Source organism: Rhinoraja longicauda, chromosome 34, assembly GCF_053455715.1.
Source record: "Rhinoraja longicauda isolate Sanriku21f chromosome 34, sRhiLon1.1, whole genome shotgun sequence".
In the NCBI taxonomy this organism is placed as follows: Eukaryota; Metazoa; Chordata; class Chondrichthyes; order Rajiformes; family Arhynchobatidae; genus Rhinoraja; species Rhinoraja longicauda.
In genome coordinates this window covers 23,824,915-23,850,263 of record NC_135986.1, presented here as the reverse complement: position 1 = coordinate 23,850,263, position 25,349 = coordinate 23,824,915, and the positions used below count along the sequence as shown (strand labels likewise).

General features: G+C 50.5%; 1 protein-coding gene across 1 annotated transcript in view; it reads right to left on the bottom strand.

The window, feature by feature from the left end:
- LOC144609715 (heterogeneous nuclear ribonucleoprotein U-like protein 2) overlaps positions 1–25,349 on the bottom strand; it is a 49,573-nt gene that overhangs the window by 4,358 nt on the left and 19,866 nt on the right. The window contains exons 2-13 of the mRNA XM_078428215.1: positions 22,258–22,420; positions 20,976–21,052; positions 19,427–19,566; positions 16,672–16,771; positions 15,643–15,755; positions 14,380–14,643; positions 10,871–10,993; positions 8,566–8,694; positions 6,234–6,402; positions 5,033–5,218; positions 3,899–3,999; positions 1,177–1,284 (exon numbers count right to left, since the gene is read on the bottom strand). Coding sequence (XP_078284341.1) covers positions 1,177–1,284; positions 3,899–3,999; positions 5,033–5,218; positions 6,234–6,402; positions 8,566–8,694; positions 10,871–10,993; positions 14,380–14,643; positions 15,643–15,755; positions 16,672–16,771; positions 19,427–19,566; positions 20,976–21,052; positions 22,258–22,420 — 1,673 coding nt within the window. The remainder of the gene's footprint in view (positions 1–1,176; positions 1,285–3,898; positions 4,000–5,032; positions 5,219–6,233; positions 6,403–8,565; positions 8,695–10,870; positions 10,994–14,379; positions 14,644–15,642; positions 15,756–16,671; positions 16,772–19,426; positions 19,567–20,975; positions 21,053–22,257; positions 22,421–25,349) is intronic.

Below are 25,349 nucleotides of genomic sequence, written 5' to 3'. Positions count from 1 at the left end.
CCAGCACCGCCATTCATTGTGATCACGGCTGATCATCCACAATCAGTAACCCGTGCCTGCCTTCTCCCCATATCCCTTGATTCCACGAGCCCCTAGAGCTCTACCTAACTCTCTTTTAAATCCATCCAGTGAATTGGCCTCCACTGCCCTCTGTGGCAGAGAATCCCACACATTCACAACTCTCTGGGTGAAAAAGTCAAATTGGCCTCCCCGTTATTCTTAGACTGTGGCCCCTGGTTCTGGACTTCCCCCAACGTTGGGAACATTTTCCCTGTGCACCCCTAAGACGTGCAGGTTAATTGGCAGGAAAAATGGTCAATTATCCCTAGTGTGCAGGATAGTGCTAGTATACGGGGTGATCACTGGTTGGCACGAGCTCGGTGGGCCGAAGGGCCCATTTCTGCACTGTATCTCCAAAGTCAAAGTCAAATCTAAATCCCATCAACCATTCCTCAGCCCACCTGCCCAACCGATCCAAGATCCTGCTGCAATTTTCAACGACCATCTTCACTATCTGCAAACTATGTGTGAGCTTGCTTAGATGGCTCGGGCAGACTTGGAGGGATATGGGCCAAACGCGGGCAGGTAGGTGGGACTAGTGCAGTTGGGACATGTTGGCCGGTTGGGCCAAAGGACCTGTTTCCACACTGTGTGACCATGCTACTAACCAAGCCATGTATGCTGACAATGCAAATCATTGACACAGAGGACAAACAGCAATGGGCCCAGCACTGAACCTCGAAAATGGCATCTCATCTCGCTGCTAGCATTGGGAAGGAGGTGGTAATGTGATGGTGAGAACCGTGACCTCCAGGACTGTTAGTTTAGTTTCGTTTAGAGATACTGCACGGAATCAGGCCCTTCAGCCCACCGAGTCGGCGCTGACCAGCGATCTCCGCACACTAACGCTACCCTACACACACTGGGGACAATTTACAAACCAGAGTGTGGGAGGAAACCGGAAATCCCGGAGAAAACCCATGCGGGTCATGGGGAGAACGTACAAACTCCGTACAGACGGCGCTGTCGGGCTCTTGAAGCACCCCGTGGGACAGGGTAACCAGGGCACTGCCACCCCCTACCGGCCTCTCCTCCCGGTGGCGCGGGCAAGACAGCGAACAAGCGGCGCAGGCCGAAACGCGGGCGGGGAGCGCAAACCTCGCAGTGGATACCCACCTCGCGGGCGTATTCCCGGTAGTAGTCCCGGTTTCGGGGGTTTTCGTAGGGCTGCGTGTAGCCACGGTCGTGCTGCTGCCTGTAGCGGTCGTAGCTTTTGTGGTAACCCTGTTGGCAACAAGCTGCCGGTCAGTATGCGCCCGACGTGACTTCACCGACAATCAGGACAAAAGGCACGTCTTTTTATGTCACTGAGAGTCGGCGGGCAGGGCTGGTGATACGATAGAAACATAGAAAATAGGTGCACGAGTCGGCCATTCGAGCCGGCACCGCCATTCAACATGATCATGGCTGATCATCCAAAATCAGTACCCCGTTCCTGCTTTCTCCCTTGATTCCGTTAGTCCGAAGACCTAAATCTAACTCTCTCTAGAAAACATCCAGTGAATTGGCCTCCACTGCCTTCTGTGGCAGAGAATTCCACAGATTCACAATTCTCTGGGTGATTTATATTCTTCTCAGACCTAAATGGCCGACCCCTTCTTCTTACACTGTGGCCCCTAGTTCTGGACTCCCCCCAACATCGGGACCATTTTTCCTGATAGTGGCTTTTAGAAGGGCACACGTATATGCAGGGAATGGAAGTATATGATCACAATGAATGGCAGTGCCGGCTCGAAGGGCCAAATGGCCTCCCCCTGCACCTATTTTCTATGTTTTTATATGGATCAGGTGCAGGGAAAAGAGGTTGGTTTAGCTTGGCATTGTGTACAGCACGGACATTGTGGGCCGAAGTGTCTGCTTCTGTGCCTACTGTTCTACGTTCAATTCTGGCAGTCAGTGAATCCATTCTTTTCACCATACAGACGAACGCAAAACATGGATCATGCGCGGTTAGATGAGATTTAGTTTAAAGGACATTTTAAAGGATTCTTAAAAGGATGAAAAGGATTCTTTATTCTAAGAATAAAGGGGAGGCCATTTAAAACTGAGGTGAGAATTTTTTTTTCACCCAGAGAGTTGTGAATTTGTGGAATTCTCTGCCACAGAGGGCAGTGGAGGCCGATTCACTGGATGGATTTAAAAGAGAGTTAGATAGAGCTCTAGGGGCTCGTGGAATCAAGGGGTATGGGGAGAAGGCAGGCATGGGTTACTGATTGTGGATGATCAGCCATGATCACAATGAATGGCGGTGCTGCCTCGAAGCTGCACCTATTTGCTATGTTATCTATGATACAAAGTGCTGGAGTAACCCAGAGGGTCAGGCAGCATCTCTGGAGAACATGGATAGGTGATGTTTTGAGTCGGGACACAATTATTCAAATCCAGGTGGGAAAGAGAAGAAAGCAAGAAGAGGGCATAAGTCTATGTCCTCTGCTTCTCGATTCTCCAAGGATCAGCTGAGAGTATTGCGTTCAGTTTAAGTCCCCATGCGTTAGATGTTGTCAAGTTGGAAACCATGCAGAGGGCACGAGGGAGAGGTTGAGCAGAGGGGTGGGGGGAGAGGAGAAGGCTACAAGAGGGGGGCTGGTTGAAACTGCAATTATGTTCAGCTTGTTTTGGGATGAAGGGGTCGGGTCGAGACCCTTCTTCAGTCTCATTTGGGGAAGGGAAGAGAGAAAGGTGAGAGAGGTTACACATGATACACATTTCATATCCTCCACTACGTAATCCATTCTGCCTTGAAGAGCTTCTCCTCCAGCTAACAATGATCTATTTGCCATTTTCTTTGATCTGCATTCCCTTTGCCCAGTTTTCACACTTCCTTACCTATCTATCTCCCTCCTCCCTGACATCAGACTGAAGAAGGGTCTCGACCTGAAACGTCACCCATTCCTTCTCTCCAGAGATGCTGCCTGGCCCGCCGAGTTACTCCAGCATTTTGTGTCGAAGCTGGGAGAGGGGGTTGGTTTAACTTGCAATCTTGCTCAGCACAGACATTGTGGGACGAAGGGCCGCAATGCTATTCTTTGTTCTAGCTCACCAGGCGTTCAAGTGCAAGTCAAGGTCTCGGAACAGTGACTGGGCCACTGTGTTTATCCACCGGCAGTCAAACGTGTTAAGGCATGTATGTCCACACAGATATACAGGTCCACCGATGATTTTTGGGCAACTGATGGCTCATCCCTCCCTTTAATCCGGACAAAATCCCCCCCCCCCTCGATGACCCTCCAAAAATGTGTGACCAAGGCCGGGTGAGGTAGCCGATCTCCTCCTCATCGCGCCAATCGCCAGGCCGAAGTTAGTCCCTGTAGCCGGGGGTCAGGAACTCCAGCCTGGCCGGAGACGGCAGATCCGTTCCCATAGCCGACTTCCGCGGCCAACTTTACCTGCCGGTATTTCAGCACCACCCCCCACCGTCCCAAGGTCATGACCTCTGTTGTTTCGGCAAAACGGGCAATCCAGAAAGGCTCTCGAACCAAGGGTGCCATTTTTAATTTTTTTTAAAAATGGTGGTGGTAATTGAAAAGCAGATTGAGCTCGAAGGGCTAAGTAGCCTCTTCCGTGACTGAACACTGTTGGAGGGGGTAGACGCAAACTGCTGGAGTAACCCGGCGGGTCGGGCAGCGTCTCGGGAGAAAAAAGGATGAGCGACGTTTCAGGGGACCATCTGCAGTCTGAGGAGGGGTACTGAAGCCGAAGCGCGGCCCACTCCATTTTCTCCAGAGAAGCTGCCTGACCCGCTGCGTTACTCCTGCACTTTGCGGCTATCTTCGGTGTAAACCAGCGTCTGCAGTTCATTTCTACACACTGTGGAGGAGGACCTTGGCTTGCCTCTTACCTCTCTGTTCGCCGGATTGTTGCCGTAGACAGGACCCCAGGCTTGGCCGTAGCCTTGCCGATCGTAGCTCCTGTTGTCCCACCTGGCCATGCGATTGCTTCCTGCAGCAGTGGACACACAGACACACACTGTTAGGGAGGGGTTATAGACAATAGACAATAGGTGCAGGAGGAGGCCATTCGGCCCTTCGTGCCCACACCGCCATTCACTGTGATCACGGCTGATCATCCACAATCAGTACCCCGTTCCTGCCTTCTCCCCATTTCCCTTGATTCCGCTACCTTTAAGAGCTCCATCTAACTCTCTCTTGAAAGCATCCAGAGAATTGGCCTCCACTGCCTCCTGAGGCAGAGAATTCCACAGCTTCACAACTCTTTGGGTGAAAAAGGTTTTACCCTCATCTCTGTTCTAAATGGCCGACCCCTTATTCTTAAACTGTGTGGCCCCTTGTTCTGGACTCCCCCAACATTGGGAACATGTTTCCTGCCTCTAACGTGTCCAATCCCTTAATAATCTTATACGATTCGATAAGATCCCCTCTCATCCTTCTAAATTCCAGTGTATACAAGCCTAGTCGCTCCAGTCTTTCAACATATGACAGTCCCGCCATTCCGGGAATTAACCTAGTAAACCTACGCTGCACGCCCTCAATAGCAAGAATATCCTTCCTCAAATTTGGAGACCAAAACTCCACACAGTACTCCAGGTGCGGTCTCACTAGGGCCCTGTACACAGAGGCCAAATTAACCGCCAAGCCTGCACGCCTTTGGAGTGTGGGATGAAACCAGAGGTCCCGGGGGAAGCACAGGGAGACCGTATCACTGGGATTGTATCACAGGGATCCCTGGGACCGTATCACAGGGATCCCTGGGACCGTATCACAGGGATCACTGAGGAGAAGGAATGGGTGACGTTTTGGGTCGAGTCGGGTAACCGACTCGACCCAAAACGTCATCCATTCCTTCTCCTCAGTGATGTTGCCCGTCCCATCGAGCTGCTCCAGCTTTCTGTGTCTATCTTCAGTGTAAGCTAGCATCTGCAGTTCCGTCCGACACATAAAAGATTCTCTCCCCTCCCCTCCCCTCCCCACCCCGCGCCCGGTGCGGTTGAGCGGCCCAGGCCAGCGCCCCCTACCGTAGTTCCTGTCGCGGTCGTTGCGGTTGCGGTAGTTGCGCCGGTCCTGCCGCTTCTCCTGCTGGGGCCGGGCTTTCTTCGCCTCGTCCCTGTACTTGTTAATCAGCTTGCCGGCCGGCTCCTTCTCCAGCTCCACGAAGGTCACCTTCTCGAGGAAGTCGCTCGACTCGGGAAGCGTGAAGTTCACTGCGAGAGGGGGAACAGAAAAGGGAGGGGGCAAGGAGGTGAACTGGCGCCGAGGGCCACTGGCGGTCGGTGTGCTGCCTCGCGGCGCCCCAGCGCTTGTCCCGAGAAGCCCAAGAACAAGGTTCCCCGCTGTGCCACGCTAACGGGCAAACTCAACGCTGGCATTTATTTCGAGAGGGCTTGTACACAAAAACAGGGATATAATGCTGAGGCTCTAAAAGGCCGCATTTGGAGTATTGCGAGCAGTTTTGGGCACCATATCCGAGGAAGGATGTGCTGGCTCTGGAGAGGGTCCAGAAGAGGTTTACAAGAACGATCCCAGGAATGAGTGGGTTAACCTATGATGAGCGTTTGGTCGGCACTGGGCCTGTACTCGCTGGAGTTTAGAAGGATTGGAGGGGGGGGGGGGGGACACACCTCATTGAAACCTACAGAACAGTGAGCGGCCTGGATAGAGTGGATGTGGAGAGGATGTTTCCACTAGTGGGAGAGTCTAGGACCAGAGGGCACAGCCTCAGAATTAAAGGACGTCCTTTTAGGAAGGAGATGAGGAGGAATTTCTTAGTGGGAGAATAGTGGGAGAGTCTATGAATAGAGAATTAAAGGACGTTCTTTTTGGAAGGAGATGAGGAGGACTTCTTAGTGGGAGAATAGTGGGGGAGTCTATGACTGGAGAATTAAAGGACTTTCTTTTAGGAAGGAGATGAGGAGGAATTACTTAGTGGGAGAGTCTATGACTAGAGAATTAAAGGACGTTCTTTTAGGAAGGAGATGTGGAGGAGTTTCTTAGTGGGAGAATAGTGGGGGAGTCTATGACTAGAGAATTAAAGGACGTTCTTTTTGGAACGAAATGAGGAGAATTTTTTTTCAGTCAGAGGGCGATGAATCCTTGGAGAGGCCATGGAAATGGGGGTCAACTCTGCTGTTGGTGGAAGGGGCGAGTCTGGAGACCCCGAGCCGGTCCAGCGAGGGTGACGGCCGCACTCCCGTCCCTCCCGTAACCCCCTCTCCTCACCTTTCATTTCGTGCAGCACAAACTCGGGCAAGTCCTCGCTCTCCTCGGCGAGCCGCAGCTTCATCCGGGCCTTCCAGTCCTCGTCGCTGGGGCAGATCACCATCGCCTCGCGGGCGAACCCCGTGAAGGGCGTCATCTTCCGCCGCTGGGCCGAGCTGTACACGTTGCTCTGCGGGGGGGGGGGGGGGGGGGAGGGGGGAGAGGGGTGAGAACAGCAGGCACGAGCCAGGTCACGAGAGCCGTCTCCAACGCAGCGACGACAACGGCTCGAGGTGACGGGGGAAAGATTTACTGGCGATCGCAGTTGCAACTCAGCCATAGTGATACAGCGTGGAAACAGGCCCAACTTGTTCGGCCAACAAGTCCCAGCTACACTAGTCCCACCTGCCCGCGCTTGGTCCATATCCCTCCAAACCCGTCCTATCCATGTACCTGTCCAACTGTTTCTTAAACGGTGGGATAGTCCCAGCCTCAACTACCTCCTCCGGCAGCTCGTTCCATACACCCACCACCCTCTGTGTGGAAACGTTACCCCTATTAAATCTTTTCCCCTTCACCTTGAACCCATGTCCTCTGGTCCTCGATTCCCCTACTCTGGGCAAGAGACTGTGCGCCTACCCGATCTGTTCCTCTCATGATTTTACACACTTCTATAAGATCACCCCTCATCCTCCTGCGCTCCATGGAATAGAGACCCAGTCGACTCAACCTCTCCCGAGAGACCCTCTAGTCCTAATCAAAAATCTATCTATCTCTGCCTTAAAAATATCCGCCGACTTGGCCTCCACAGCCTTCCGCGGCAAAGAGTTCCACAGATCCAACATTTGTCAAATGTGTGGAACGAGCTGCTGAAGGACGTAGTTGAGGCAGGTACTACCGCGACATTTGGACAGGGACACACACGGGAAAGTAGGCATGCAGATGCAGCAGGCAGTGAAGAAAGCGAATGGTATGTTGGCATTCATAGCGAGGGGATTTGAGTATAGGAGCAGGGAGGTTCTGCTGCAGTTGTACAGGGCATTGGTGAGACCACACCTGGAGTATTGCGTACAGTTTTGGTCTCCTAACCCGAGGAAAGACATTCTTGCCATAGAGGGAGTACAGAGAAGGTTCACCAGATTGATTCCTGGGATGGCAGGACTTTCATATGAAGAAAGACTGGATAGACTTGGCTTGTACTCGCTGGAATTTAGAAGATTAAGGGGGGATCTTATAGAAACTTACAAAATTCTTAAGGGGTTGGACAGGCTAGATGCAGGAAGATTGTTCCCGATGTTGGGGAAGTCCAGAACAAGGGGTCACAGTTTAAGGATAAGGGGGAAGTCTTTTAGGACCGAGATGAGAAAGTTTTTTTTCACACAGAGAGTGGTGAATCTGTGGAATTCTCTGCCACAGAAGGTAGTTGAGGCCAGTTCATTGGCTATATTTAAGAGGGAGTTAGATGTGGCCCTTGTGGCTAAAGGGATCAGGGGGTATAGAGAGAAGGCAGGTACGGGATACTGAGTTGGATGATCAGCCATGATCATATTGAATGGCGGTGCAGGCTCGAAATGCCAAATGGCCTACTCCTGCACCTATTTTCTATGTTTCTATGAAAAGTTAGAGGGATACGGGTCAAATGCAGGCAAAGACTACAGGATAAAGTTCATAATAAAAAACATTAAAAAAAATCGCACGGTGGCGCAGTGGCTGAGATTTTTGTTTTAGAGATACAGCGTGGAAACAGGCCCATCGGCCCACCGGGTCCGCGCCGCCCAGCGATCCCCGCACATTAACACTATCCTACACACACTAGGGACATTTAAAAAAATAAATTTGCCCAGCCAATTAACCTACATACCTGTATGTCTTTGGAGTGTGGGAGGAAACCGAAGATTTCGGAGAAAACCCACGCAGGTCACGGGGAGAACGTACAAACTCCGTACAGACGGCGCCCGTAGTCAGGATCGTACACCGAATCTCCAGCGCTGCATTCGCTGTAAGGCAGCAACTCTACCGCTGCGCCACCGTGCCGCCCTACAAGATACTGTCTTACATCGCCAGAGACCAGTGTTCGATCCTGACAAAGTTTGAACGTTCTCCCCGTGTCCTGCGCGGGCGGGTGCTCTGGTTTTCCCCCACACTCCAAAGGCGTGCAGGTATGTTGGCTAATAATTGTAAACTGCCCCTTAGTTTGTGGGGCCGTGGTAGCGTACGGGGTGATTGCCGGTCAGCGCGGACCCAGTGGGCCGAAGGGCTCGTTTCCGCGCTATACTGCTGGACTAAAATAATTGGTAGATTCAGCGGTGCTGGCAAACGGGCGGACTCTTCGAGGGGCAGGAGGACAAGGTACCTGATCGAGGATGTAGTTGCGTTTCTTGCAAGCAGCGACCTGGATCAGTCTGCTCAAGGACTGGGTTGCTTGCTGGATGAGTGTGTTTCGATGTGCCAGGCTCGTTCCCGGACTGTCCTGCCCTTTGATCTGAAGGGAAACAAAACAAAAAATGAAACAATGCGAGCTATTCACCAAAATCCCCATTCTCCCGACTGAAATCCGGACGGAATATGGGTAGATTCACCTGTTCCTACATTGAAACATAGAAAATAGGTGCAGGAGGAGGCCATTTGGCCCTTCGAGTCAGCACCGCCATTCATTGCGATCATGGCTGATCGTCCACAATCAGTAATCCATGCCTGCCTTCTCCCCATATCCCTTGATTCCGCTAGCCCCTAGAGCTCTATCTAACTCTCATTTAAATTCATCCAGTGAATTGGCCTCCACTGCCTTCGGTGGCAGAGAATTCCACAAATTCACAACTCTCTGGGCGAAAAAGTTTTTTCTCGCCTCAGTTTTAAATGGCCTCCCCATTATTCTTAGACTGTGTGTTGTCCCTGGTTCCTATCTGGTTATCGAGAGCTCGATACAGCTTGTCGGGCTAACGGAATCAAGGGATATGGGGAGAAAGCAGGAACAGGGTACGGATTCTGGATGATCAGCCGTGATCACATTGGATGGCGGTGCTGGCTCGAAGGGCCGAATGGCCTCCTCCTGCACCTATTTTCCATGTTCCTGTGACAGGTACCCAAACAGGCCAGGTACTCAGAATGTATCCTTTTGTTAGAGATGTAGCGTGGAAACAGGCCCTTCGGCCCACTGAATCCATGCCAACCATCGATCATCCATTCACACATTATTCCACTTTCTCATCCTCTCCTCCCTTCCCCCCCCCCCCCCCCGGATGCAGGAGCTTGATCGCCCCGACCGCCGGCTACGGGAGCCAAGATCGTCCCGTCAACGGCAGGCTCGAGTCCCCCGACCGCGGGAGAACAAAGAAGGGAAGGAGATTGAACGTTTTGTTTCGCCTTCCATCATAGTGAGGAATGTGGTGGATGTTTATGTTACTGTATTTTGTGTGTTTTGTTGCTTTGTATTGGTATGACTGTGGGGCAAATCAAATCCCTCGTCTGTTGTAAAACATACTTGGCTAATAAAGTATGATTATGATTATTCCATGCACACTAGAGTAGGAATATAACTGCAGATGCTGGTACAAATCGAAGGTATCGCAAAATGCTGGAGTATCGGAATGGGTGACGTTTCGGGTCGAAACCCTCCATACCATACCATACCATACACATACAGCCGGAAACAGGCCTTTTCGGCCCACCAAGTCCGTGCCGCCCAGCGATCCCCGTACATTAACACTATCCTACACACACTAGGGACAATTTTTACATTTACCCAGCCAATTAACCTACATACCAGTACGTCTTCGGATTTTCTCTCCTGTCTCTCATTCCTTCTCTCCTGAGATGCTACCTGACCTGCTGAGTTACTCCAGCATTTTGTGATACTCTGCACACTGGAGGTAAATTTACAGAGGGCCAATTCACATGTCCATAAGTTATAGGAGCAGTTATAGGCCATTAGGTCTACTCTGCCATTCAATCATGGCTGATCTATCTTTCACCCCCACCCTCCCCCCCATTCTCCCCAGATCAGACATGTAATCTTTGATCCCCTCACGAATCAAGAATTTGTAATCTCTGCCTGAAAAATATCCATTAACTTGGCCTCCAAAGCCATCTCTGGCAATGAATTTCACAGACTCACCACCACCCGACTAAAGAAATTCTTCCTCATCTCCTTTCTAAAGGTACGTCCTTTTATTCTGAGGCCGTGCCCTCTGGTCCTAGACTCTCCCACTAGTAGAAACATCCTCTCCACATCCACTCTATCCAGGACCTTTCACTGTTCAAAATTGACTGGAAAACATGCAGGCGTTTGGGATGTGGGAGGAACCCGGAGCACCCGGAGGAAACCCACGAGGTCACGGGGAGAACGTGCAAACTCCACACACAGGGATCCCGACAGCCCTGTTAGGTTAGGCAGAGGTTCATTTGCACTTCCTCCAATCTTACCTACCGTATCCGCTGTTCCAGGTGTCAACTCTTATACATCAGTAGTTTCGGCAGATACTATGACTACATTTAAAAAACACTCGGGTAGGTACATGGAGAGGAAAGGTGTGAGGGGTCAAATGATGGCAGGTGGGACCAGGAAGGGCATCGCGGACAGCATGGGCAAGTTGGGGTCGAAGGGCCTGTACCGAGCTGGGCAACTCTACAGAGCAAAATTGAAAGCTGGCATCTCTTACCCTCATCCTGTCGAGAATGTTGAGGGTTCCCAGGATGGTGTATCTCTTCTCTGGATTCTCTTCCACGTGCTTCTTCACCCAGGTGGTCTTACCGACCCCTGGCATGCCAACCATCAAGAGAACCTGGAGATGGAAGAGAATGTTTCAATGATCACCGTTAACGTCAATGCCGTAACATGGACGCCCCAGAGATCCGGCCTTTCCCACAGTGAGAGGCAGGAAAAATGTTCCCAATGTTGGGGGAGTCCAGAACCAGGGGCCACAGTCTAAGAATAAAGGGTCGGCCATTTAAAACTGAGTTGTGAAAAAACTTTTTCGCCCAGAGTTGTGAATTTGTGGAATTCTCTGCCACAGAAGGCAGTGGAGGCCAATTCACTGAATGAATTTAAATGAGAGTTATATAGACCTCTAGGGGCTAGTGGAATCAAGGGATATGGGGAGAAGGTAGGCACGGATTACTGATTGTGGATGATCAGCCATGATCGCAATGAATGGCGGTGCTGGCTCGAAGGGCCAAATGGCCTCCTCCTGCACCTATTTTCTATGTTTCTATGTCAAAACAAAATTGCACTTTTAGGGTTTAGAGATACAACGTGGAAACAGGCCCTTTGGCCCACTGAGTCCACGCTGACCAATGATTACCCCGCACACTAATTCTATCCTCCACCGTGGGGACAATTTACAAAAGCCTATTGACCGACAAACCTGCACGTCTTTGGGGGAAAACTGGAAACACACGGTCACGGGGAGAACGTGTAAACTCCTTACAGACAGCGACCGTGTGCAGGATCCCGGGTCTCTGGCGCCGTAAGGCAGCAACTCTACCGCTGTACCACCCTTGTTTTGAAGGTGTCAATGTTTTCAAGTTGGAGGTTCACAAGACCAGTGTTTTTTGCAAACTCGAGCTGGCAGCCACATGACAGGAGCCAAAAGCGGGCGGCCATGTTTTTCGCAGCATTGTTAAAAAATCGTTGGCTAACACTGCAGCATAAAAGGGGGTGTCACCTACTCAAGCCAAGACTTTAACCACATGGGCATCGCAGTGTCATGATTACGTGCTAACCTGTCAGCGAAAAGACTGTACACGATCACAATCAAGCCGCCTACAGCGTTCAGATACAGGATAACGGGTAGATAGACACAAAAAGCTGGAGGAACTCAGCTGGGCAGGCAGCATCTTGAAGGGTCTCGACCCGAAACGTCACCCATTCCTTCTCCCCAGAGATGCTGCTGCATGCCCCGCTGAGTTACTCCAGCTTTTTGTGTCTGTAAACCAGTATCTGCAGTTCTTTCCTACACAGGATAAAGGGCATCACATTTAGTTCAAGATGAAGTCGGGTAAAGTCCGATAAAAATTCAAAGGTCTACAGCGAGGTAGATAGCAGGTCAGGACCACTCCCTAGTTGGTAAGAAGATAGACAATAGGCAATAGACATTACAATACAATACTATCTTTATTGACATTGTACAGAGGTACAACGAGATTGGGAATGCGACTCCCATACGATGCAATAAATCAATTAGCTAATTAGTATAAATTTATACAACCGAGTGAAACAAAATTAGACAGTAGACAATAGGTGCAGGAGAAGGCCATTCAGCCCTTCTAGCCAGCACCACCATTCATTGTGATCATGGCTGATCATTCTCAATCAGTACCCCGTTCCTGCCTTCTCCCCATACCCCCTGACTCCGCTATCATTAAGAGCTCTATCTAGCTCTCTCTTGAATGCATTCAGAGAATTGGCCTCCACTGCCTGCTGAGGCAGAGAATTCCACAGATTCACAACTCTCTGACTGAAAAGGTTTTTCCTCATCTCCGTTCTAAATGGCCTACCCCTTATTCTTAAACTGTGGCCCCTGGTTCTGGACTCCCCCAACATTGGGAACATGTTTCCTGCCTCTAACGTGTCCAACCCCTTAATAATCTTATACGTTTCGATAAGATCCCCTCTCATCCTTCTAAATTCCAGTGTATACAAGCCCAGTCGCTCAAGTCTTTCAACATACGGCAATCCCGCCATTACGGGAATTAACCTAGTAAACCTACGCTGCACGCCCTCAATAGCAAGAATATCCTTCCTCAAATTTGGAGACCAAAAGTGCGCATAGTGCTCCAGGTGCGGTCTCACTAGGGCCCTGTACAACTGCAGAAGGACCTCTTTGCTCCTATACTCAACTCCTCTTGTTATGATGGTTCACTTGTTTGAGAACCGCTGGGTGGAGACTGTCCAATAATGTATTGTTGCTTAGCCCAAGATCCTGCATTTATTGAGCAGTGAACTAGTGCTATTTACTTGACTTTATAAATACACAGACCTCCCAACATTTGATTTTATAAATTCAGAATTTTGATGTCCAAAATTCAGAATTTTACATCAAAGTTCATAATATGGCGCTTAATGCAACTTTTCAGCAAAAAAAAGTATGCATGCCAAATGCGCGTACGCGCTGCGCTACATTCATGTGTGAAAAACGACTATTATTTCCAACAGTCTGTAGTTCTTGGACTACATGTACAATGTTAGGCCTATCATGAGTATATTCTGGTATTTAATTGAACAGAAATACTTTTTACAACAAAGAAAAAATTGTTTTGTTTTCTCTATTTTGCTTTATCCTTACACAAAATGTGACTAAGTTATGAAGTTTCATTTAAAAATGCACCTAACTGCATTGAAGACATACTTGCTCCAGTGGTCTTCAACAGCAAATCACAACAGTCCATGTCCCCCCCCCCCCCCCCACTACCCTCCCCCCCACTCCCGGCTCCCGCTTCCCCCACTCCCGCCTACCCCCGACATCCCTCTCCCATCTTCCCCTCCCCACCATTCCCCCACCTCCACTCCCCCTCCCCCCAACCCTCCTCCCAACCCTCCTCCCAACCCTCCTCCCCACTCCCATCCTCCTCCACTCCCATCCTCCCCACTCCCATCCTCCACTCCCCTCCCCCTCCCATCCTCCTCCACCCCCTTCCCACCCCCACTCCGAGGAGCTACGCAGCGAGGCGGTGCCAGCGGCAAGGTGAGTCCAGGGGCGAGTCGGGGCCAGTGGCAAGGCGAGGCAAGCCCAGCGGCGAGGCGAGGCTGGGCCAACGGCGCGTTTATGCGAGTCGGGGCCAGCGGCGAGGCGAGACCAGGCCAGCGGCGAGGCGGGGCCAGCGGCGAGGCGAGGCGGGGCCAGCGGCGAGGCGAGGCGGGGCCAGCGGCGAGGCATGTGTTTTGCGGAAAAATGTGAGGTGAAATCGGAATCGCAGAAATGAAATAAGAAAGCGGAAACTTTCCGCAAAATTCAGAAGGGCTGGGAGGTCTGAATACAGTGTGGAAACGTGCCCTTCGGCCCACCGAGTCCGCGCCGACCAATGATCACGCCGCATACTAGCACTATCCTACACAATAGGGACGATTTACAGAAGCCAATTAACCTACAGTGGGAGGAAACCGGAGTACCCGGAGGAAACCCGTGCGGTCACGGGGAGAACGTACAAACTCCAAACTTTCGGTACTTACTTCACAGGCATCCCGAGTCTTGGGTCCAATTGCCCCGCGAACTCTCTCCTCTAGGGCAACGCTCTGTATGAGAGTGTGATCCTCTGGGACGGGGAAGAGCGGCTCCTCCTTCTGACCAAAGTTGCACTCGAGTGCACAGTTTTTAGTCAGGACGTGGGGGAACAGGGCCCTGTCGGCCAAAGACTCCTTGCTGACTGTAAAGGCGACCCCGAGACACGTGCCGTTCAACGCAAAGGAGAGTTCCACATCCTCGGCGTCAAAATTCTGTGAAGCAAAACGCAAGAAACCTGTTAGGGCAGAAGGCCGGCAGTTCTCACTATTCTTGGGCGGCACGGTGATGCAGAAGTAGACTTGCCGCCTTACAACACCGGAGGCAATAGACAATAGGGATGGCAGGACTTTCATATGAAGAAAGACTGGATAGACTCGGCTTGTCCTCGCTGGAATTTAGAAGATTGAGGGGGGATCTTATAGAAACTTACAAAATTCTTAAGGGGTTGGACAGGCTAGATGCAGGAAGATTGTTCCCGATGTTGGGGAAGTCCAGAACAAGGGGTCACAGTTTAAGGATAAGGGGGAAGTCTTTTAGGACCGAGATGAGAACGTTTTTTTTCACACAGAGAGTGGTGAATCTGTGGAATTCTCTGCCACAGAAGGTAGTTGAGGCCAGTTCATTGGCTATATTTAAGAGGGAGTTAGATGTGGCCCTTGTGGCTAAAGGGATCAGGGGGTATGGAGAGAAGGCAGGTACGGGATACTGAGTTGGATGATCAGCCATGATCATATTGAATGGCGGTGCAGGCTCAAAGGGCCGAATGGCCTACTCCTGCACCTATTTTCTATGTTTCTGTTTCTATAGGCGCCATAGGAGTAGGCCATTCGGCCCTTCTAGCCAGCACCGCCATTCACTGTGAGCACCCACAATCAGTACCCCATTCCTGCCTTCTCCCCATATCCCCTGACTCCACTATCTTTAAGAGCTCTATCTAACTCTCTCTTGAAAGCATCCAGAGAATTGGCCGCCACTGCCTTCCAAGGCAGAGAATTCCACAGAATCACAACTCTGAGTGAAAAGGTTTTTTTCTAGGTAGAAGGTAGGAGAATGGGGTTGAGAGGGAAAGGCAGATCAGCCGTGATTGAATGGCGGTGTAGAATTGATGGGCCCAATGGCCTAATTCTGCTCCGGCCACTTATGAATAAACCAGAAAGCAAGCCCATTCGCTGCGAGGCAGTGGGTCACTGCCTAATGTTATCAGTACTCACAGCAAAACAATCGATAACATCATTTTCATCAAACGTCTCTCCGTATTTCTCAAACGCAGAGTTGTTCCATTTCCTCCCAGCTCCGTCGTAGCCAAAGGAAAACTCAGAGTCTCCTGCAGCATGATTAATGGAAGAGGAAATGGGTAAATAAAAACATGCGGACAGGCAGCCTTAAAACTGGAAGGAACTCGGGCATGTGAGGTCAAAAAAAGAGGAAAAGAGCCGAGCGATTGCGCGAAGCGTACAACGGGGGTAAAAAAAAGGAAGATTACACATAAAATTACCAGTTTCAAGCCTCTTTTAGTGCATTTGAAAGTAAAATCAGACATTACAAAATAATGTGAATATGTCACTGTCTACTAATTGAAGTAAATTCGCACATTAATTGATAATCAGCCCAAAAATATGGTAATTGGCTTTTCTGCTGTGTTTTATATTTTAACCCTGTCTTAATTAATTTGGTTATATAATCTTGCACTTCAATTTAATATTTACTCATTACAGTTCCACCACTGATTTTCTGGCACTCTTGGTTCCAGAGCTTTGCTGGTTTATCCAGCCGGCCAAGGAAGTCGTTCGGCGATGGGGGTAGACGCGCTGGCTCCAGCTGGGCTGGAGTTCCAGAGGCCCTGGCCGCAGGTTGCAAATTCAACCCACCGATCGTCCGTGGAAGTCCCGGTGAGGTCGAGATTGGCTGCCTTGCCCAGCCTAGGGGCCACATTTCCAGGTAGAACGCGAAATCCGCGGAAACTTCACGTGGCAGGGAACTGCAGATGCTGGTTTACACCGAAGATAAGGATACAAAATGCTGGGGTAACGCAGCGGGGCGGGCAGCATCTGTGGATGGAGGGAATGGGTGACGTTTCGGGTCGAGACCCTTCTTCAGACTGAAGAAGGGTCTCGACCCGAAACGTCACCCATTCCTTCCATCCAGAGATGCTGCCTATCCCGCTGTGTTGTTCCAGCATGTTCCGCCCGGGAACAGAATGGGGAAAGCGCACAACATGCACAGAGCCCTGGCCCGCTTACCCAGCTGTAGCGAGGAGTTGTCCAGTGACCAGCCCACACGCACAACATGGTGTTCATTTTCAGTCTCGGCCGGCTGCTTCACAGGGAACTTCTGGGTCACCTGGGATTAGATTTGAGAAAGTACCTGTTAAAATGCGGTCCAAACCCAATTAATATTTCCTCACCGCCAACTCAACTTCCCTCAAGATGAAGTCTACCCCTCTGATGTTGTAACAAGGAACTGCAGATGCTGGTTTATACCCAGGATAGACACAAAATGGTGGAGTAACACAGCTTGGAGCACAGGAATGATTGCCTCTTCTACGCCAACTGGGTAGTTAGAGAAAGACAGAAATTGGTGGAATAAACGTGGGGTAAGGCAGTATATCTCCAGAGAAAACAGAGGTGAGGTTTCCAATCAGGATCCTTTAGACTTTCGTGATACAGCGCAGAAACAGACCCTTTGGCCCACCGAGTCCATGCCGACCAGCGATCACCTCGTACACTAGGTATTTATTTCACAAAATGCTGGAGTAACTCAGCAGGTCAGGCAGCATCTCAGGAGAGAAGGAATGGGTGACGTTTCGGGTCGAGACCCTTCTTCAGACTGATGTCAGGGGGGCGGGACAATGGAAGGATGTAGGTGGAGACAGGAAGATAGAGGGAGATCTGGGAAGGGGGACGGGGAGAGAGGGACAGAGGAACTATCTAAAGTTGGAGAAGTCAATGTTCATACCGCTGGGCTGCAAGCTGCCCAAGCGAAATATGAGGTGCTGTTCCTCCAATTTGCGGTGGGCCTCACTATGGCACTGGAGGAGGCCCATGACAGAAAGGTCAGACTGGGAGTGGGAGGGGGAGTTGAAGTGCTCAGCCACCGGGAGATCGGGTTGGTTGAGGGGGACTGAGCGAAGATGTTGAGCGAAACGATCGCCGAGCCTGCGTTTGGTTTCGCCAATGTAAACAAGTTGACATCTCGAGCAGCGGATACAATGGATGAGGTTGGAGGAGGTGCAGGTGAACCTCTGCCTCACCTGGAAAGACTGTTTGGGTCCTTGGATGGAGTTGAGGGGGGGAGGTAAAGGGACAGGTGTTGCATCTCCTGTGGTTGCAGGGGAAAGTGCCTGGGGATGGGGTGGTTTGGGGTATACCTCGTACACTAGCACTATCCTGCACACTGGGGACAACGTACAATTTTATTGAAGCCAATTAACCTGTAAACCTGCACGTCTTTGGAGTGCGAGAGGAAACCGGAGCACCACGAGAAAACCTATGCGGTCACAGGGAGAACATAAACTCCGTACAGACATCACCCGTAGTTAGGATGGAACCCGGGTCTCTGGCGTTGTAAGACAGCAACTCTACCGCTGCGCGACCGTGCCGCCCTCCGTCGGACTGAAAAGGATTCCTTCAGTCTGAAGAAGGGTCCTGACCTGAAATTTCACCTGCCCATTTTCTCCAGAGGTGCTGCTTGACCCACCGAGTTACTCCAGCATCGTGTGCCTACTGCAGCCAGCTGCTACTTCATCTCGTCAGCAACCTTGTAGCCCAGAAACAGGATCTCAAGTGCTTGCACTTTAGTAATCGCACGTCAAGGGCGGCAACAAATTCCACACTTTCCAGCAGAGACGCTGGGGTTTAAAATCGTTCTCACTGTGCAGTTCACGAAGGCAAGACAGTGGATGGACTGTGGAAACTAATATGTTGCAGTGGCAATCTATCTATGACCCCATCAACTACCCCCCCCCCCCCTCCCCATCACCACTAAATGGCATTAAACCAAATGAATGGTGAATCACAAGACAATGAATACATCTGAGTGGAATAACGTCAGATCAAAGCCATTTGAAAGCCTTTAATGTCTTGATGTTGTTTTAGACAGCTAAAACCTCTTTCCCCAGGGTGAAAATGTCCAACACTAGATGGCATAGATATAAGGTGAAGGGAGGTGGGAATGTTTAGTGGAGACTAGACCAAGTTGGGCACAAACCTTTCCTGCATTGGTGCAGCACCCTCTCCTCACCCCCTCCCCTCCCTCCCCTCCACTCCATCCCCCCTTATCCTCCCTTGGAGATAGATCTAAACTTTAAAACGCGAATAACTTTAAAAATGTAACACCGATTTCAATGAAACTTCTTCCATTAGCTCCGAAGGCACGACGGTGAGTAAGGTGGGCCTAAAATTGTCGTGCTATCGTGTACCGTTCTGGCTGTAGTTCAGGAACAAACAAACGAGAGTTTTAGTGTATAGATGGGCAAGTTGTTCAGCGACACAGAAAGTGGTGGGGGCCTGAAGGGCATTGCCAGGGGTGGTGGTGGAGGCAGGTGTGACAGTGGCGTTTAAGAGGCTTGTAGGTAGGCACAGAGAGTGGTGAATCTGTGGAATTCTCTGCCACAGAAGGTAGTTGAGGCCAGTTCATTGGCTATATTTAAGAGGGAGTTAGATGTGGCCCTTGTGGCTAAAGGGATCAGGGGATATGGAGAGAAGGCAGGTAAGGGATACTGAGTTGGATGATCAGCCATGATCATATTGAATGGCGGTGCAGGCTCGAAGGGCCGAATGGCCTACTCCTGCACCTATTTTCTATGTTTCTATGAAAGTGCAGGGAACTGAGAGATACGGATCATGTACAGGCAGATGAGATCGGTTTAAGCTGGCATGGACATATTGGGCCGAAGGGCCCGTTTTTGCGCTGTCTTGTTCCATGTTTGGTGCCAGGGAGCTGGGGCACATCCGACAGGGTGAACAGAGCAGCACCGCTGCCCCAACGTGGACTCACCTTCACCTCGAAGCCGACCTTGCCCTGCGTCACGCCGTAGGTAGCCCGCGCACCGCCCCAGAGGTAGACAAACTTCTCCGGGAAGAGTGGCTGCCCGCCGTAGCGGTCCTTCGCCACTTGGAAGTGAAGGTCAGAGTTATCTGTTCAAAAGGAAGCAGAGATGAAACAGTCGGCATTTCCCCAAAGCACCGGGGCTCTTGGGTATAACGCCAAAGCAGATCACGTCTACGAGAGGGAGAAACAAGGAAGTGCGGGTGCAGGTTTACAAATGACGCAGGGTGCCGGAGTAGCTCAGCGGGTCGTGCAGCGTCTACGGGAGAACACGGACTGGTGACCTTTCGGGTCGGGTCCCTTTCTCCCAGCCCAGAACGCCGCCTATCCGTGTTCTCCAGAGATGCTGCCAGACCTGCTGAGGTATTCCAGCGCTCCACGTCACATCAATGGTGGAGACATCCAAAAAATAAAAAAAGTACGATTTAAGATCAGCAGTTGACTGCAATCATCAACAACCACCGTCTCTCAGTGGCTCGGTTGTCGGTCAACGTAGAGCTAAACGCGCCACAGTTACAGGTCGGCCACCGATATTCCGGCAACTGGCGGTCCGGATTTTGTCCTTTAATCCGTGCAAAATTACCAGAGCACACTTGGAATCCCCCCGAAAATATGGTGCTTACACCGGGCGAGGCAGCCAATATTCACCCCATCGGGACTTCCGCGGCCGATTGCATTTGCCCCACGCAGGCCTTGGCTCTGGCACTCCGGCCCGGCCAGAGCCGGCGGATCCGTTCCCATAGCCAGACCGCGGCCGATTGGCGGGTCGAATCTGCCCCACGCAACCCGGGGGGATCCGGAGCTTCGGCCAACAGATCCGCCCCCACGAACGACCTCAGAGGTCGGTACCTCGGCACTCCGGCGGCCTTGGCGGACCGTTCCCGTAGTGTCGCACTCTGTGGGTCTGGCAAAACGGATAATCCAGAAAGGCGGACACAAGATGCTGGAGTAACTCAGCGGGACAGGCAGCATATGTGTTGAGGGAAGGAATGGGTGACGCCTCGGGTCGAGACCCTTCTTCGGAAAGGCTCTGGAACCAAAGGGTGCTGGAAAATCGGTGGTGGACCTGTACCCAACCCCCCTCCCACCACCACCACCAGGCCCTCCCCACTGCGGAACCTGTAAGGTACAAAGTCTGTTTTGCTGGCCAATGTAAACCCTACGAGTCAGGTTTAAGCTCTGACAAGAGATTAATCATCCAATTATAAGCGGCGGCTAATGGTGCATGCAATAAGCCACCTCGGGGCGAGGCGCCAATAAAATGCCTTGGGCCGCCTGGCCGAACGTATCCCATGTTTTGAGGATCTACCGTGAAAAACTCTCGAGGAGATAAAATCGTCTTCGGGTCTTCGGGTTGCCACAACGCCTGCAAACCCCCGAGGCGACGCTGCAGAATCCGCTCCGCAGGCTTGACTACCGAAATGAACAGAGCAGTTTAAAAAAAAAGAAAAATATAGGAGTAAACGTTGACCTTTGCCTCACAGAATGTTACACTTACAGGTGTCGAGACAAACTAAACTGTCGTCAAATTCTTCTTCAGCCTCCTCATTCCCCATAGGCACCGGGGATTTGGCCCTGCGGGAATCAACAGACATAACTTAGAGAAAGGAGCAGAGACCAGGGAACGGGACAGCAACAAAGCACAGGGGGGAGGTTCTGTGCCCCACTGAGCATCAGGCCAGAGACTCATTGTTAAACAGAGGGGCATTCGAAGCTGGCTTGTGGGGCAGTTTCAAATCTGGAGACGGCGGTGCAAGGAAAAGGACGCTGTGTAAAACATACCGCACACAACTGTCATCAAACCCCTTAATGTGCGATCTTGCCCGTTGTATTTTAAGTTTAGTCTCGAGATGCAGCGCGCAAACGGGCCCTTCGGCCCACCGGGTTTGCGACGACCAGCGATTCCCCCTACACTGGCACTGTCCTACACGCGAGGGGGACAATTTACAATCTTTACCGAAGCCAATTAACCTGGAGAAAACCCACGTGGTCACAGGGAAAACGTACAAATTCCGTACAGACAGCACCCATGGGCAGGTTTGAACCCATTCCTCTGGCACTGTGAGGCAGCAAGTAAGAGTTTTATTGTTCTGTCCGGGACACATGACAATAAAACACTCTTGACTCTACCACTGTGCCAGTATGTCGCTCACCAAGTAAGACTTTAGGGGTAGATTAGCCGATTCCTGTTTACTGGAGAGCCTCTAACATCTCTGTCTTGGATAGGAATAGAGCAGACTGAATTTACATTTGCCATAATATTTGTTACATTGCTCTGAGATCGTGAGTTTTTAAACATTATAATCTAATTATCTTGAACCCAGACCAGTAACCCCTCTCTGGTCAATGATGCGTTTCAGCAAAACATTTACATGTGGGATATCATAGGCGGCACTGTGGTGCAGCAGTCGAGTTCCTGCTTTACAGCGCCAAGCACCCGAGTTCAATCCCAACTACGGATGCTGTCTGCACTGACCCTCGCACATTAACACTGTCCTGCACACACGGGGGGTCAATTTACATTTATACCAAGCCAATCCACCTACAAACCTGTACGTCTTTGGAGCGTGGGAGGAAACCGAAGATCTCGGAGAAAACCCACGCAGGTCACTGGGAGAACGTACAAACTCCGTGCAGACAGCGCCCGTAGTCGGGATGGGACCCGGGTCTCCGGCGCTGTCAGGCAGCAACTCTACCGCCGCGCCGCCCACTTCTACCAGGTCAATGTTGCGATTTAACTTGGACAGCGTCTTGTCAGACAGTGCTGGGTGCTCTCTCACCGGTTGTAGTTTGTCTCCTCCCTGAACTCGTAGTACACACGCCCGCGGTCTTCGTGGCGTCTCTTCTGGCCTCGCCGCTCGGATTCGGGCGGCCGCTCATCGCTGCCCGAGGCGCGCTCCTTGCTCGCACCCTCCCCTGGCTCCTCCTCGTTGTTTAGCTTACCTGCCGGCAAGAATAATAAGGATTGTAAATCACCGCTTCCCTTCCAGTGCTGCACGGCATCTGAATCAACCTCGGCAACAGGAGAGCTGCCAAATAAATACCAGGCTCCGTAATTTCACGGGTCTCCCTCTTGCTATTGAGGGCGTGCAGCGTAGGTTTACTAGGTTAATTCCCGGAATGGCGGGACCATCATATGTTGAAAGACTGGAGCGACTAGGCTTGTATACACTGGAATTTAGAAGGATGAGAGGGGATCTTATCGAAACATATAAGATTATTAAGGGGCAGGAAACATGTTCCCAATGTTGGGGGAGTCCAGAACCAGGGGCCACAGTTTAAGAATAAGGGGTAGGCCATTTAGAACTGAGATGAGGAAAAACCTTTTTGAGTCAGAGAGTTGTGAATCTGTGGAATTCTCTGCCTCAGAAGGCAGTGGAGGCCAATTCTCTGAATGCATTCAAGAGAGAGCTAGATAGAGCTCTTAAGGATAGCGGAGTCAGGGGGTATGGGGAGAAGGCGGGAATGGGGTACTGATTGAGAATGATCAGCCATGATCACATTGAATGGCGGTGCTGGCTCGAAGGGCCGAATGGCCTCCTCCTGCACCTATTGTCTATTGTCCCTCGGTAGAGAGTCAGGACCAGGCAAACAAGAGCCGCTACCGCACGTACTGTTAAATCAACACATGGCTACTGTTTGCACCTGGGGTTTCAAACATCAGGATCAACACCCCCACACACACAAAAGGTAACTAAAACCACCTCCATAAATAATGCATTTGAGGTAGAGGATGTGAAAGGGATGCCATTCATGTCCCTCAAACCAGCGCAGCTATTTAATTTAATGACAAATGACTCCCTCAAAGCAGCGTAGTGTAAGAAAATAACTGCAGATGCTGGTACAAATCGAAGGTATTTATTCACAAAATGCTGGAGTAACTCAGCAGGTCAAGCAGCATCTCAGGAGAGAAGGAATGGGTGACGTTTCGGGTCGAGACCCTTCTTCAAAGCAGCCATCAGCAACCGTAAAGGCTTGCCGAATTGTTTGGGAAGAAACTGCAGATGCTGGTTTATACCAAAGACAGGCACAAAAAGCTGGAGTAACACAGCGGGTCAGACAGCATTTCTGGAGAAAAGGAATAGGTGGCATTTCGGGTCGGGACCCTTCTTCAGACTATATCACCGTCCATATCTCTTGTTGACCTTTCCCCTGACTCTCAGTCCGAAGGAGGGTCTTGACCCGAAACGTCACCTATTCCTTTTCTCCAGAGGTGCTGCCTGACCCTCTGAGTTACTCCAGCTTTTTGCCAAATTGCTTATGCAGCTACCTTGCTTTTTAAGCATTGAGAATCACGAGCTTGTCCAATTACCTCTGAACTTTAATTTACGCGTTCCTATTGTAGGTATACTATAAAATATAGGTATACGGGCAAATTTATGTCCGGTAAACTTACACACCAGCTTTCTGTTATCTTGTATGTTCAGTTTAATTCAACAAAAAGACTGCCTACAGCTCTAAGGTCACATGTTTGCCTTTGGGATTGGAAGGGAAAGCTTTATAATGTTGTACGATGTGATTTACCCTCATTGTTCCCAATTGGCCGTGTAGTTGTGTGCAGTACTTGGCATATGTTCGATTAGTATGGGTGTCGGGGGCTTTGGGGAGAAGGCACTAGAATGGGGTTGAGGGAAAGATAGATCAGCCGTGATTTTGAATGGCAGAATAGACGATGGGCCGAATAGCCTAATTCTGCTTCTATAACTTATTTACAGTTATTTTCCTAGCCCATAAACCGCAATCCACAAAAATGCTAAAATGCGAGTTATTAATGCCGACGGCAATCAGTCTTAACAATCAGCATAAACGTACAACTTAAAATGAAAAGAGAAGTCATAGCAGCTCCCAGGTTCTGCAATTAAATGAAATTGTGATCCAACATCTGCACTCCAATTAACAAAACCAAGTCTCTAGTTAAAATGGAAATCATCTTCTGAATTCTGGAAATATGACCCCAGTTGTACAATCTCTCGCAACCCAACTCCTGGAGCAGCACAGACACACGTCTGAAGTGCTCTCACTGTTGTGATGGGAGGAAACGGGGAGGTCATGTTTACATGCAGGTATTCGGAAATGGCACAGAGATGAAGAAAGAAATGACTGCAGATATGCCGGTTAATACACAAAAGGACACACATTGCTGGAGTAACTCAGCATCTCTGGAGAACATGGAAATGTGACATGTTGGCCCGAGACCATTCTTCAGACTGAGTGTAAGGGAGGGGAGAAGAAAGCTGGAAAAGAGGATGGGCAGGACAAAGCGTTCAGGTAGCAGGAGGGCATAAGCGAGGGGGCTGTTTATAGGCAGATGGTTGGAATAAAGGCCAAAGATAAGAGGGACATGTTTAAAGAACTGCGGATTTGAAACCAGAGAGAGGAAAGTAGCCGGGGGGGGGGGGGTAGAGTAGTTGGGAGTCATTAGAGGTTATCTAAAATTGGAGAATTTAATGTCCATACTGTTGGTTTGTAAACTGACGAAAGCTAATCCAAAAAGGGCCTGGGTTACATGTTCCACCTATAGAGAAAAGGCTTGTGTAGTCTTGTTTATGGAGTTTAGTTTAGAGATACTGCATGGAAACGGGCCGTTCGGCCCGAGGAGTCCGCACCGACCGGCGAACCCTGTACACTAGTACTATCCTACAGACGAGGGATAATTTACAATTTTTTTTAACCAAGGCCAATTAACCTACAAATTTGCATGTCTTTAAAGTGTGGGTGGAAAGCGGAGCACCCGGGGAAAACACACGCGGTCGCAGGGAGAACGCACAAACTCCGCGCAGACAGCACATGCGGTCAGGATCGAACCTGGGCCCCTGGCATTGTAAGGCAGCAACTCAAACACTGCGCCATCGTGAAGCAGTCTGAAGAAGGG